The following is a 15,109-nucleotide window of genomic DNA, read 5'->3' as shown; positions in this document are numbered from 1 at the left end:
GGGTGGAAGAAGACCCAAAGGAACTACGGGTCCGCAACCCGTTTGAAGAAAGTGCATTTCAAATTGCTGGAGAGGTCGGGGAGAGGTCGGGGAATCCATTTCAACACCATCCACACAAGTGAAAGGACAATGCAACTCTGACGTCCCTACGGCAAGTTAGTCTCCCCTCTCCCACAGACCAGTCCTTTCCAATCTCAACCCTTATCTTTTGTCTTCCAGGATCACCATCAGACCAGGCCAGCCTGACCACGGCCGCTGTCCACTGCCCACCCCACCCCCCTTCACCGAGACCCTCCAGACGCCCGGAGCTCCACTCCGGGGTAGACACCACGTCTCGGCACTGCTTTCACCAACACCGTCCAACATCACAGAGACTATCGCCCCCTGGTGGGCACCCACACACACAATACAGCACGTCATGGGGAGGCAGGGACTCCCGAGGACTCAGCTGGTCGGAGGTCGATCCCAGGGAACAGCTGTCACCAAGACAGATGTTTGGCTTCTGGAAAATATGATCCCAGCACTCGTGCAGATGCAGACCTGGATCCAGAATCGACAGGAAGGGGTGTCAGCGACATTTCAGCTCCTGCAAGGTTAGCTGGAGGAGTCCAATCGCCTTCGGGTGCAGGAGATGGTGTTGGCAATGCGTGGAAGGGTGGCATCCATGGTGGAAGGCCTGGGGCAAGACATTCGAACCATGTGTCAAGATGTCCAAGACTTGGGGCACACTGCTGTCTATGTCTGAGGTGCCGGACAGGATGGCACAGTCACAGGTGGACATTGTCCCGGGCACGTGTGGACATCGATGTGGCACTCCAGAGCTTGGCCCAGTCACAAAGATTCGAGGCTGAGGATATTGGGAGCATTGGTCGGACGCTGAGGGATCATGACCGGACACCAAGAGGGATATCTGATACTCTGAGGGACATGGCTCAGCATACTGAGATCGAGACTATGGTGAAGACGAGGATGGGCCTCCAGGACTGGCAGCACCAGGTGACGGTGGGGCCCCTGAAGATCACTCCAACCTCCCTGCAGCCCGACTGAGTAACCTGGGGGCCAGCGAGTTCCCCAGGGGAGGTCGAGGTGATGGGGCCCATCCAGGTGCCTCCTGCAGGGAAGGTGCTGGCACCCTTCAGCCCATCTACATTCCCTCCACCTGACGCTGGCCCACCTGCTGAGCACTCGCCAGAACAGCTGACACGCCATCACCCGGAATTCGGCTAGGCCCATCCAGGTCCAGGCCCTTCAAAGGACGCCCGTCAAGGGCATCAGAGGGCGGGACAAGCAGCCCTGTCTGGGGTAACTCCTGGAAGGAGCGGTACAGCACGAAAGGTCAGAAAGGCAGATTACACACAAGCTGGAACCGTGTATTAGATATGAGATAGTAAATGGGAAGAGCACACATCATTGTAAATGATCACAATTAAAATATTTTGCGCCACCCATCCATTCTGCCTCTGCCCTCTGTTCCACGGGCATGACGGATGGGCTGGGGCTGGGTGTTGTGTGGTGGCTGGGTGGCTTTGGAGGGGACGTGGATTTTGTATGGACTGGGAGGGGCAGGGGCGGGGATGGGGAAGAGGAGGGACAGGGTGGTGGAACTGCTGGTGGTCTGATCTCTGAGTTGGTAAATCAGCTGGTGATGAGGTTGTCCCACATGCGATGGGCTGGATCAGATGTTAGCCAGCCCTGCCCCACCCTGCCAGCCCAGGCTCGAGGCTGGGATCTTCCTGGACACCATCCACATCCTCCTCCTCGGGTGAGGCCTGTCGTTCTTTCTCCTCCTCCAGCATGTCGCCCTGCTGCTGCACGATGTTGTGAAGGATGCTCAAGGCTCTCTGGAGGCTAGACTGCAGAGCGGTTTGGTCATCAGAAGAGCATCTTGATTTGTCTCGATACACCACTTGACGCTCCTGGTTGCTGAGTGAGCTTTTTGCCTTGGTTTGGGGCCTCTGTACAGGCATTATTTGCCATCACCTCTTAAGTCTTGGCGCCCAATAGCCAACCTCTCACCCGAGGGAGCACCTAGAAGGTGCCAGGAACCGCCAAGTGCTGCAGGATGTATGTGTCGTACATGCCGCCTGAGTATCGGGCGCAAACGTGCTTGATGTACAGCTAGTGATCGCACACCAATTGCACGTTCAGGGAGTGGAAGCCCTTCCTATTGGTGAAGAGTTAGAGTTCACCCTGTCGAGCTGGTGCTAGTAGGAGGACATGCAGGACATCGATTGTCCCCTGGACTTGGGGCAATCCAGTGATGGTGGTAAATCCTGCCGCTCGGGCATCCTGGTGGGCCTGGTCAGGGTAATGGTGATGTATGTAGGTGCCCGGGTGTGTAGGACATCTATAACGGTGAGGATGCACCAGTGTGTAGATGACTGCAAGATCCCAAATGGGTCCCCACTCGAGCCCTGGAATAAGCGCTTGTCCACCTCCAAATCCCCATGGTTGCAGGTGTGCCACACAGCACAGATGGTGCACAGTCTCCCTGGTGAGCCGGAGTCATCAGTGCCACAGGCGCCTCGAAGTACAGGCGCTGATGGTATAGATTTGGCCAGATGTGTCGCCTCCTTCACACGTCCTCCTAAGCCTGTTGGACAGGCAGCACTGGAGCCTCACCGGCTGGCCCCTGCTCTTCTAGGACAGTCTCCTCTAGTGTAGGATCCTCCCTGGGCTGACCCTGGTCAGCACTGTGCATCGCAATGGCAGCAGCAACCAGGTATGTAATGAGCATAGCTGCTGTAGTTGGCAATCCATGTCTGTGCAAGGGATGGGTGGGGGTGGCAACAGAGAATGTCAGCAAGATGGGGATTCCCTTGACCATCCAATACCACCAGGTTACATGGTGACCCTAAATTAGATTAAGAATTGTTTTATTGTCACGTGTACCGATGTACAGTGAAAAGTATTGTTCTGCGTACAGTTCAGACAGATCGCTCCATACATACAAAAACATAGGACATACGGTAGATATACAATGTAAATACATAGATATCGGGTGAAGCCTACTAGTGTAGTACTACTGAATAGAGAAGATGTGTGACGAGTTCCCGTACCAGCCTCCCCGGACAGGCGCTGGAATGTGGCGACTAGGGGCTTTTCACAGTAACTTCATTTGAAGCCTACTTGTGACAATAAGCGATTTTCATTTTCATTTTTTTCATTCAGTTCTATCCATAAGAGAGTCATTCAGGAGAAGAAGCTGTTTTTGAATCTGTTTGTGCATGTTCTCAGACTTTTGTTTCTCCTAACCGATGGAAGAGAATAACCTGGGTGGGAGGGGTCTTTGATTATGCTGCCCACTTTCCCAAGGCAGCGGGAGGTGTAGACTGAGCTTGTTGAAATGGAGGAATCACAACCAGTCTCATCGCAGAAAATTGGGCCCCAGTCGTTGGAGCACAACCGAGAGAAGACAGTTTGACTGCTGCCCGGGCGTTACCAGAGTCACTGTGGTCCCCACGATATGCCGACACAGGTCAAACAATACCAGCGGCGTGATCCCTGTGCAGGGTTGCTGGAGAGTGCAATAGTCCACGACAGAGCCGGCAGCCCTAGTATCTGTAACGTGACCAGGATCGATGCCACCTTTGGGGCCTTGACACAGTTCAGCTACATTAGACAGTCCTTATCCCGGGTGCCCATGTTTAAAGCCCTGGGGCTGGATTCTCGTCCCCGCCACCTTTCTGCCCTGACCCACCGGCAGGATTTTCCATTACGCCGGCCGGTCAATGGGGTTTCTCACTGTGTGACAGCCCCACGCAGTCGGGAATCTCGCCCTGGTTCCCAGTGATCTCGGCAGCTGTTGTAGACGGCGGCCTCTGTGCAGCAATTGGTGGCTCTGACCATCACGAGTTCTCTAACCACACATCTGGCAATGTGGCCAGGTCTCCCCTTCACCCTCGGGGGAGGTAACCACCGGTCAGCGGTAGCTCCCGAGAGTCTGACCTGGCTGCGGAATTTCCTTTGGGACCACCCTTTCAGAGGAGGTGTGGTCAGACTGACACTGTCCTGTGATACAGTGAGAGTTTGAAACAAATGGCGGGGCCAAATTATGGATGCCATAGTCTACTGGTTCAGATGTTAAACACCCGTCTTCCCTCTCCTTTATTCATTATAAATTTATAGATTAAAACTACAGGTAGTTAACAAATAAATGATTAACTATAATCACTTATTGAGAATTTTGTCTGTTGTACTTATATGTCCAATAGAGATTTGAGTCATGGCAATAACATTGGATTAAACTGTGGCATAAAATATTCTTTTGAATAGTGCACTAGCCACTGTGTCGGGCTGAGGCTGGGGGTTCAACGTCGTCACGTTTTCTGTCAATCACAGAACGGAACCAAGTTACCTTCTCAACAATGCAGCAGTGACATCAGGTATCTGACCTACTAATTTATAATGAGATCTTGGGCCGTATTTTAGTGCTGAATTTGTTATTTTTGATCATTCAGTAGTACTATGGTGAAACATATGAAATAGGAGCAGAAATGGGCCATTCGGCCCCTCAAACCTGCTTCACCATTCAATATGATTATGGATGATCTGTTTGTGTTGAGTTCCACATTCCCATCTTCCCCCAAAAGCCTTCAATTCCGTTGCCTAGAATATATCTACTCGGCCTTAAAAATGTTCAGTGATCCCGTTTCCAGAGAGCTTCAAAATCTCACTATCTTCTGAGAAAAAAAATCTCAACTCTGTCCTATAACCGTGCCCCTGGACACATCCAAATAATGTACATTTTTATGTAATCGGTCAGATTTCTCAAATGTAATGTAACTTTTACCTAATCAGCCAAGACTCCAAATGACCAATGTTTGGACAGAGTAAGAATCACACAAAGCTAATGATTTTTATACCACAGATATCATTTATTTCAGACTCTATGTCACATCATTGGAAGCATTTTATGTGATATTAACCTTTTCACATATTTTAAAGAACAAATATTTTTATGCTTCTCTGCCAGTCACACATCTTTGGTATTTTCCCTCCTTTGGATCCTCTCCCTCTCAACGTTTCCCATTGAGTGTCGAGCATGGAACCATCTCACATGCCTTGAATTTCTGGTTCTCTGAAAGATGCCCCACACCTGGGATGTTGAACCTATGGCCTTGGCTGTCACTATTTCACATCAGTCAGTGGGCTCATAGTTTGGCCATTCCGATGTAAACTAGACCCGAAGTGTAAAAGTTCACACAAAGCAATTGAATCTTTAAGTGAAATGTAACAAAAATCTGAAACCAATGCATAAAATCTTGGAAATGAATAGTGGATCAGCTGGTAACTGAAAGGGGGGGGGGGGGGGGGGGGGGGGGGCGAAGGTTTCCGCTGGGCCCTCTTCTATTTGAGTCTCATCAATTTTAATTTCAGTCGATTTGGAAATGAGCCATTTACGTATTTAATTAAATGTCAGGAAGAAAGAGTGGAACAATAGTTTGGACACTGCGTTTCAGCCTTCGTTCAATCCTGCTCAACTACCAGGAGGAAACCTGCTTTCTGTTGCTGGAGAGGATCCAGCGGAAATGGCCTTGAGAATTTAGTTGGGTTCCCAGAAGCACGCAGCAAATGGCTCTGCCTAATTTGGTTCTAATTGGCAATTGCTCTCAGACCGAAGATGCTGAACTTGGTATACAAAAGATAGCAAGCCCAGAAGGCAATTGAAAATACCGTGTTTATTTTATAATGCACACGTTAACGTAGCTTGTTGCTTTTAGACCCCTCAGCAGACGGAACTGTACCTCCGATCTTTGTACTGCCCAATGGCACAGCAGTTCCTGGACACAATGCACCTCTTCCTGTGGAAATTATGGCTTTCAGTCCAGGCGGGTGGAATGTGTGCATCTGCAGGCTAACCAACAAGTGAGAGACCAATTCTGCTCCTGGAAGGAGAGGCCAGTGAACTGGCAGAGGTGTAACATCACCCCCTGCGGAAAATGTGAGTTCCAGCTTGGCAGCAATTTGAAATTTAAGAAAAACGTTTTTATTTCAGATTTCTAGAACCCACAGTATTTTATTTTTATTTTAACCAGCTGTGTATGTCATTGACACATTATAAACCTGTAATGACTTTGGCCAGGCCTTTGAGACTGGCCAATTAGAATACGAGTTCCCTGATTAGTGGCCCAATCAGGGAACCCCTTTCTGGGTATGTAACAGAGAGTGTCAGATCCTCTGTACTCTCGGTGCAGAGAGCAGACTGAATGGTTGTTCAGCTGTTGGGTTTGTAAATAAAAGGAATTCTGGTGACGGGACTTCTGCCTCTGTGGACTTGAAATGAAAATGAAACGAAAATCGCTTATTGTCACAAGTAGGCTTTAAATGAAAAGCCCCTAGTCGCCATATTCTGGCGCCTGTTCGGGGAGGCCGGTACAGGAATTGAACCTACGCTGTTGGCCTTAGTCGATTTTACAAGCCAGCTATTTAGCCCACTGTTACAAACTTGTTACAAAACCGGAAATTGTTGATTACACATTCAGTGAATTGGTAAAATCTGAATTCACAGCAGTGACTTGCTAGAACACACAGTCCCTCACAGCAGTCTTCGGAGAAGCGATGAAGAGGATTACCTGGGATTCAGTAAGACAGCATTAACTGTTTCAGAGAGGAAACATTTTAAAATCACAGGGGTGTAACTGTTCAAGGGTACATTTCATCTGTGGAAGTCAGCAACAGGCAGAAGTCAAACTAAGTGTTATAACCTGGCTGTCGGCTACAGGCTTTGGACAATGAGGTGGCCTCAGCTGAATATGATATTTCCCAATGAGGGGGGAGGGGTTCAAAACCCTTAACCAGGGGAGCCCTGGGGTAGCCCGACTGTGGGCCGGATGCGGGAGACTATCTGGGAAGTAGAGTGTGTTGTTAAGTAAATCTTAAACCTTATTGTTCCAATCCAACACCGCTTCCTCATGGTCACTTACCTGGATCCTGCAATAAGAGAGTCCAAAATGCTGAAGTTTAATCTGTGCTGCTGTTTCCAAAGACAGTGTATGTCCCACACCGTACTGAATCTCTGGGGGGAAAGCTCTATAGAATGCTTTTAACTGTCCAATTAACCTGCCCACTCTAGCCATTTTGGGGACCGAGCTCATGTCTGTTTCGATCCTATTTTTCAGTGTAAGGATTATAATTCTGCCTTGTCACTTAGATGATTTTGGGGCTTAAGAACATAAGAACTAGGAGCAGGAGTAGGCCATCTGGCCCCTCAAGCCTGCTCCGCCATTCAATTAGATCACGGCTAATCTTTTGTGGACTCAGCTCCACTTTCCGGCCCGAACACCATAACCCTTAATCCCTTTATTCTTCAAAAAACTATCTATCTTTACCTTAAAAACATGTAATGAAGGAGCCTCAACTGCTTCACTGGGCAAGAAATTCCATAGATTCACAACCCTTTGGGTGAAGAAGTTCCTCCTAAACTCAGTCCTAAATCTACTTCCCCTTATTTTGAGGCTATGTCCCCTAGTTCTGCTGTCACCCGCCAGTGGAAACAACCTGCCCGTATCTATCCTATCTATTCCCTTCATAATTTTAAATGTTTCTATAAGATCCCCCCTCATCGTTCTAAGTTCCAACGAGTACAGTCCCAGTCTACTCAACCGCTCCTCATAATCCAACCCCTTCAGCTCTGGGATTAACCTAGTGAATCTCCTCTGCACACCCTCCAGCGCCAGTACGTCCTTTCTCAAGTAAGGAGACCAAAACTGAACACAATACTCCAGGTGTGGCCGCACTAACACCTTATACAATTGCAACATAACCTCCCTAGTCTTAAACTCCATACCTCTAGCAATGAAGGACAAAATTCCATTTGCCGCCTTAATCACTTGTTGCACTTGTAAACCAACCTTCTGTGACTCATGCACCAGCACACCCAAGTCTCTCTGAACAGCGGCATGCTTTAATATTTTATCGTTTAAATAATAATCCCGTTTGCTGTTAATCCTACCAAAATGGACAACCTCACATTTGTCAACATTGTATTCCATCTGCCAGACCCTAGCCCATTCACTTAACCTATCCAAATCCCTCTGCAGACTTCCAGTATCCTCTGCACTTTTTGCTTTACCACTCATCTTAGTGTCATCCGCAAACTTGGACACATTGCCCTTGGTCCCCAACTCCAAATCATCTATGTAAATTGTGAACAATTGTGGGCCCAACACAGATCCCTGAGGGACACCACTAGCTACTGATTGCCAACCAGAGAAACACCCATTTATCCCAACTCTTTGCTTTCTATTAATTAACCAATCCTCTATCCATGCTACTACTTTACCCTTAATGCCATGCATCTTTATCTTATGCAGCAACCTTTTGTGTGGCACCTTGTCAAAGGCTTTCTGGAAATCCAGATATACCACATCCATCGGCTCCCCGTTATCTACTGCACTGGTAATGTCCTCAAAAAATTCCACTAAATTAGTTAGGCATGACCTGCCCTTTACGAACCCATGCTGCGTCTGCCCAATGGGACAATTTCTATCCAGATGCCTCGCAATTTCTTCCTTGATGATAGATTCTAACATCTTCCCTACTACCGAAGTTAAGCTCACTGGCCTATAATTTCCTGCTTTCTGCCTACCTCCTTTTTTAAACAGTGGCGTCACGTTTGCTAATTTCCAATCCACCGGGACCACCCCAGAGTCTAGTGAATTTCGGTAAATTATCACTAGTGCATCTATAATTTCCCTAGCCATCTCTTTTAGCACTCTGGGATGCATTCCATCAGGGCCAGGAGACTTGTCTACCTTTAGCCCCATTAGCTTGCCCATCACTCCCTCCTTAGTGATAACAATCCTCTCAAGGTCCTCACCTGCCATAGCCAAGTGAATCACAATCCTAGTAATACACACTGTGATATATTGTATGTGTTGTGTCTCGGTAAGCTCGGTATACGAGCAGTTGCGCGGCTCTGCCCATAGGGGGAGATGAGGAGTTTGTACTGGGCTCCATCCTTGGCTCCGCCCATGGTTCCACCCATGGCTCCTCCCACTGGAAGTATAAAGTTCTGCAGTTGTGAGCCTGCTGCCAGTTCATCTCATCGCAGGCAGGCTCAGTTGTAAGACTATTAAAACCACTGTTCACTTCACATGTCTTGTGAATTGATGGTCACATCAATTTAATAGTCTTAGGAAACTTGAAGAAAACGACTATGGAATCAGCCCTCAAACATGATCGACTAGAACTTGACCCGCAGGTTGCAGAGGCAAAAGAAATCTTTCTACACTGGCTCAGATGTTTCAAGGCCTACCTGGCTGAATCAAGTACTGCTGAAACTACCGAGGAGCAGAAACTCAGCCTACTGCGCGCAAGGGTGAGCCACCGTATATATCTTCTCAACTCAATACTACCAACTCGTATACGGCAGCCCTAGCCATGCTAGTACGAATGTATGTGAGGCCCATCAACGAGGTTTACGCACGCCACATTTTTACGACCCGCTGCCAGCGCCCCGCGGAGTCGTTGGATGAATTCCTGTGGGATTTAAAAGCTTTAGCTCGGTACTGTAATTACCGAGCTGTATCAGCCGAACAGCATATGGAGCTCGCTGTCTGAGATGTGTACGTGGCAGGGCTCGGGTCAAACTATGGGCGCCAGCGGATACTTGAAACAGGGGCCCGGAACTTGGAGGACACTGTAGAATTGGCTACTACCATGGAGGTCTCGTTCCACAGCCTCACCTCGTTCCCCGCGGACCAAGCGACCCCATCCTGGGCCCCCGACCAGCGACTGCCCAGGCCTGTGCCGCGCGGCCACCCACCCACTACGCAACCATTTTTGCGGACAGCCCCAGCACCCACGGCAATACTGCCCGGCCCGCAAAGCAACCTGCAGCAGCTACAGTCGCAAAGGACACTATGCCCGGGTCTGCCTGGCGAAGAAATCCCCCTCTCCAAACTCTCCCGCAGCCCAGAGCACTCGTTTCCAAAACTCGTAGGCCCCGAAATGCTGCGGCCTGTACTCCGACTCCGCCCCCACCCGACACGTGCGACTCATGGGGGCCGCCATCTTGGATGCCATATTCCTCGCCGCCCGCCATGTGCGATCCACGGGGGCGGCCATCTTGGGATCCATCCTTTTCAAACTCTGAAACTCACCTCGAAGACTACGAACTCAGAGGGCAGTCATCACAGGGCCACTCCAGCACAGCTGATCAAGCCGCCGACTACCCGCAACTCAGTGCGGTCACGTTGGACCAGTCGTGTCCGAAACACCTCCGCAACTCGATGATGACCGTTAAAATCAACGGATACAGGACACCGTGCCTCTTCGACTCCGGGAGCACCGAGAGCTTCGTGCACCCAGATCTGGTAAGACGCTGTTCGCTCCCTATCTTCCCTGCACGGCAAACTATCTCCCTCGCTTCAGGCTCTCACTCTGTTCACCTCCAAGGGCGCACCACCGCGCCCGTAATGATCCAAGGCACCAGCTACTCGAACTTCCAGCTATACGTACTCCCCGAACTCTGTGCCCCACTCTTACTGGGACTCGACTTCCAGTGCAACCTCAAAAGCCTCACATTACCCCCACTCACTATCTGCAGCCTCGCTACGCTAAAAATCGACCCCCCTCCACTCTTTGCCAATCTCACGCCGGACTGCAAGCCCATAGCCACTCGCAGCAGGCGGTACAGCCTGCAGGACAGGGTGTTTATCAGAACCGAGGTCCATAGGCTTCTATGTGAGGGGATCATAGAGGCCAGTAATAGCCCCTGGAGAGGTCAGGTGGTGGTCGTCAAGACCGGGGAAAAATTCCGAATGGTAGTGGACTATAGCCAAACCATTAATCGGTTCACGCTCCTCGATGCGTACCCCCTCCCCAGGATTGCAGACATGGTGAATCAGATCGCCCATTATAAAGTCTTATCCACGGTAGATCTGAATTTTCGTACCACCAGCTCCCAATCCGCCCGGAGGACCTACACTTCACGGCGTTTGAGGCCGACGGCCGCCTCTTCCACTTCCTCCGGGTTCCCTTTGGCGTCACAAATGCGGTCTCGGTGTTCCAACGAGCAATGGACCGAATGGTGGACCAGTACGGGCTGTGGGCCATGTTTCCGTACCTGGATAACGTCACCATCTGCGGCCACGACCAGCAGGACCACGACGCTAACCTCCATCGATTTCTCCAGACTGGCCAAAAACTCAACCTCATGTATAACACGGAGAAATGCGTTTTCCGCACGACCAGACTAGCCATCCTCGGCTATGTCGTGGAAAACGGAGTCCTGGCCCCCGACCCGGACCGTATGTGCCCCCTCTTACAACTCCCTCTCCCTCATCGTCCCAGGGTCCTCAAAAGGTGCTTGGGGTTTTTCTCACATTATGCCCAGTGGGTCCCTCAGTATGCGGACAAAGCCCACCCACTATTTAAGGCCACACTCTCCCCTCTATCAGATGAGGCCCGCCAGGCCTTCACCTGCATCAAGGAGGACATCGCCAAAGCGGCCATGCGGGCGGTGGATGAATCCGTCCCCTTTCAGGTGGAGAGCGACGCCTCAGAGGTCGCTCTCGCCGCCACTCTGAACCAGGCAGGGAGACCAGTCACCTTCTTCTCCCGAACTCTCTCCGCTTCGAAACTTCGACACTCCTCGGTCGAAAAGGAAGCACAAGCCATTGTGGAAGCGATACGTCACTGGAGGCACTACCTCGCAGGTAGGAGGTTCACCCTCATCACCGACCAAAGATCGGTTGCCTTTATGTTTGACAACTCCCAAAGGGGCAAAATCAAAAATGATAAGATCCTACGGTGGAGGATCGAACTCTCCACCTACAAGTACGATATCATGCACCGACCGGGGAAGCTCAACGAGCCCCCAGATGCCCTGTCCCACAGCACGTGCGCCAGCGCGCAAGACGACCGCCTGAAGGCCATCCACAATGACCTCTGCCACCCGGGGGTCAACCAGCTCGCCCTCTACATCAAAGCCCGAAATCTGCCTTTCTCCACCGAGGAGGTGAAAGCCATCACCAGGGACTGCCCGATCTGCGCGGAATGCAAACCGCACTTCTATAGACCAGACAGGGCCCACCTGGTCAAGGACTCCCGGCCCTTTGAACCCCTCACTATCGATTTCAAAGGGCCAATCCCCTCGACCAATCGGAATGTGTACTTCCTAAACGTCGTAGACGAGTTCTCCCGCTTCCCCTTTGCTACCCCGTGCCCAGATATGACCTCCCACACAGTCATTAGGGCCCTGCACAGTGTCTATAGAATAGAACAGTACAACACAGAACAGGCCCTTCGGCCCTCAATGTTGTGCCGAGCAATGATCACCCCACTTAAACCCACGTAACCCGTATACCTGTAACCCAACAATCCCCCCATTAACCTTACACTACGGGCAATTTAGCATGGCCAATCCACCTAACCCGCACATCTTTGGACTGTGGGAGGAAACCGGAGCACCCGGAGGAAACCCACGCACACACGGGGAGGACGTGCGGACTCCACACAGACAGTGACCCAGCCGGGAATCGAACCTGGGACCCTGGAGCTGTGAAGCATTGATGCTAACCACCATGCTACCGTGAGGCCCCTTTTTTTTTTTCTTTTTTTCTTTTTTTAGAATAGAAACAAACCTAGTCTATAGAGTCTTCACCCTGTTTGGTTTCCCCAGCTACGTACACAGCCACAGGGGTTCGTCCTTTATGAGCGACGAGCTGCATCAGTACCTGCTCGACAAGGGCATCGCCTCGAGCAGGACTACCAGCTACAACCCCAGGGGGAACGGGCAGATGGAGAGGGAGAACGTGACGGTCTGGAAGACCGTCCTACTGACCCTCCGGTTCAGGAAGCTCCCGACCTCCCACTGGCAGGAGGTCCTCCCTGACGCGCTCCATGCTATTAGGTCCCTCCTATGTACTTCCACCAATCAGATCCCTCACGAGCGGCTATTTGTTTTTTCCAGGGACACTACCACGGGAGTTTCGCTCCCAGCATGGTTGAAGACACCGGGCCCGGTTCTCCTCCGGAAGCACGTCCGGACCCACAAAACTGACCCACTCGTGGAGAGAGTGCTCCTACTCCACTCGAACCCCCAATACGCGTTCATCGAATACCCTGACGGCCGTCAGGACACTGTTTCCCTCCGGGACCTGGCGCCTGCAGGATCCAACTCCGACACCACCGCCGCCGAGTTACCCCTCACACGACACCCCACCCAACCCCCCATGCCCGGCGCCCCCACGCCTGCAGGTTCACTGCCCGTGCTCTGCGCCTCCGCGCCTATGGGTTTCCGGTGCTCCCCGCCACCAGTCGAACCAGTCGGGTGCGAAGCTCGGACCGAATCACCCCTGGAGTCCGCCATGGTACCCTCGCCAACCACCACCACCCAGCCACCAGAAGAGGCTGCAACCCCGGTGCTTCATAGATCTCAGAGGGCGACTCGACCGCCGGACCGACTCAATTTGTAGACCCATCACCCCCGCTGGACTTGATTTTTTACAGGGGGTGAATGTGGTGAATCACAATCCTAGTAATTCACACTGTGTTATATTGTATGTGTTGTGTCTCGGTAAGCTCGGTATACGAGCAGTTGCGCGGCTCTGCCCATAGGGGGAGATCAGGAGTTTGTACTGGGCTCCACCCTTGGCTCCGCCCATGGTTCCACCCATGGCTCCTCCCACTAACTGGAAGTATAAAGATCTGCAGTTGTGAGCCTGCTGCCAGTTCATCTCGTCACAGGCAGGCTCAGTTGTAAGACTATTAAAACCACTGTTCACTTCACATGTCTTGTGAATTGATGGTCACATCAATTTAATAGTCTTAGGAAACTTGAAGAAAACGACTATGGAATCAGCCCTCAAACATGATCGACTAGAACTTGACCCGCAAGTTGCAGAGGCAAAAGAAATCTTTCTACACTGGCTCAGATGTTTCAAGGCCTACCTGGCTGAATCAAGTACTGCTGAAACTACCGAGGAGCAGAAACTCAGCCTACTGCACGCAAGGGTGAGCCACCGTATATATCTTCTCAACTCAATAGTGCCATCTCGTCACAGGCAGGCTCAGTTGTAAGACTATTAAAACCATTGTTCACTTCCAACCACGTGTCTTGTGAATTGATGGTCACATCACTTTTCTCTGCACTTGTTTCTGTGCATCAATGTCTCCAGGACTGCCGACAATAATGTCAATCTGCAGCTCGCAGTGAGAGGGAATTGTCACCTTTATTCCCATGAAGCACGGAACTGTACTGGCAGAATACACTTCAGTGAAATCACACATGAATATTAGTGATCCACACAGTGTTTAAAATAATGACAATCACCCTGGTATTTGGTTACCTTTGCTGCTAAGTTTCCCATTGACTGGGCTCTTTCTGTGAATTACAACAAATTCAGATTTGTTGGTATTGTGGTAAGGTACAGAACGTATTGTTGTGTATAATGTTTGTTTTTACTTGCCCCCCAGCGGAATGCAGAGACACAACCAGATACTGTGAAATGGTGAAGAGACTAAAACTGTGCATCCTGCCTCAATACCAGCTGCGGTGCTGTAAATCATGCAGGGATGTCTGAAGATGAGAATTCAATAATTTATCCACTCTCAATGAAGCAATGGGGAAAGACTGTTTGAAATTGCTGAATTGTTTTCAAATTTCACCAGAGCTCCCTGATATTGAAAGAGAGACAAAGATTTCCATGGCTGCTTGAAGAGAAAATTTGAATAGGAAAGAATCTGTCGGTGGATATTCCTGGAGTTGTAAAGTTATTACAATACATTTAGACACACTACGTTCCTTTATTAATTTTCTACTTTGGAGGAATGCTGCAGTAATTTTGACGAGTGCTGGCGTGGTGTTGACATGATGCTGAACAAAGGTTTTTGTGATGGACTAGTTCTAGAATGACTTTGACTACCTTTATTCACCTGTCAAGCCCAAGGGAACTGTATAAATAAATTAGACTTGGACTACTTTTTGTGGGAATTTCAGTTCAGACCTTTTATGGAATATTGCAAAGAATCCAATTTTATTGCAGACTCCCAGAAGACTCCTAGCTGTATCCTTGAAGAGGAAATCGAAACAAATAGACTTAAGCATGACATGTAGTGTTCAAATGTACCACTTAATTTGAAAGGAAATGCCGTATTACTG

At 50.1% G+C, this 15,109-nt stretch overlaps 1 protein-coding gene across 3 annotated transcripts in view; it reads left to right on the top strand.

The window, feature by feature from the left end:
* LOC119970046 (ADAMTS-like protein 1) overlaps positions 1–14,930 on the top strand; it is a 343,924-nt gene extending 328,994 nt beyond the window's left edge. For all 3 annotated transcript variants that reach the window (XM_038803988.1, XM_038803989.1, XM_038803990.1), the window contains 3 exons: positions 4,276–4,385; positions 5,724–5,944; positions 14,425–14,930. In XM_038803988.1, coding sequence (XP_038659916.1) covers positions 4,276–4,385; positions 5,724–5,944; positions 14,425–14,531 — 438 coding nt within the window. In that variant the 3' untranslated portion in view covers positions 14,532–14,930. The remainder of the gene's footprint in view (positions 1–4,275; positions 4,386–5,723; positions 5,945–14,424) is intronic.
* The last annotated feature ends 179 nt before the right edge of the window (positions 14,931–15,109 follow it).

Source organism: Scyliorhinus canicula, chromosome 8 (genome assembly GCF_902713615.1).
Source record: "Scyliorhinus canicula chromosome 8, sScyCan1.1, whole genome shotgun sequence".
Taxonomy (NCBI): Eukaryota; Metazoa; Chordata; class Chondrichthyes; order Carcharhiniformes; family Scyliorhinidae; genus Scyliorhinus; species Scyliorhinus canicula.
Note: the sequence above shows the minus strand (reverse complement) of the source record. Positions and strands in the feature narration are given on the sequence as shown.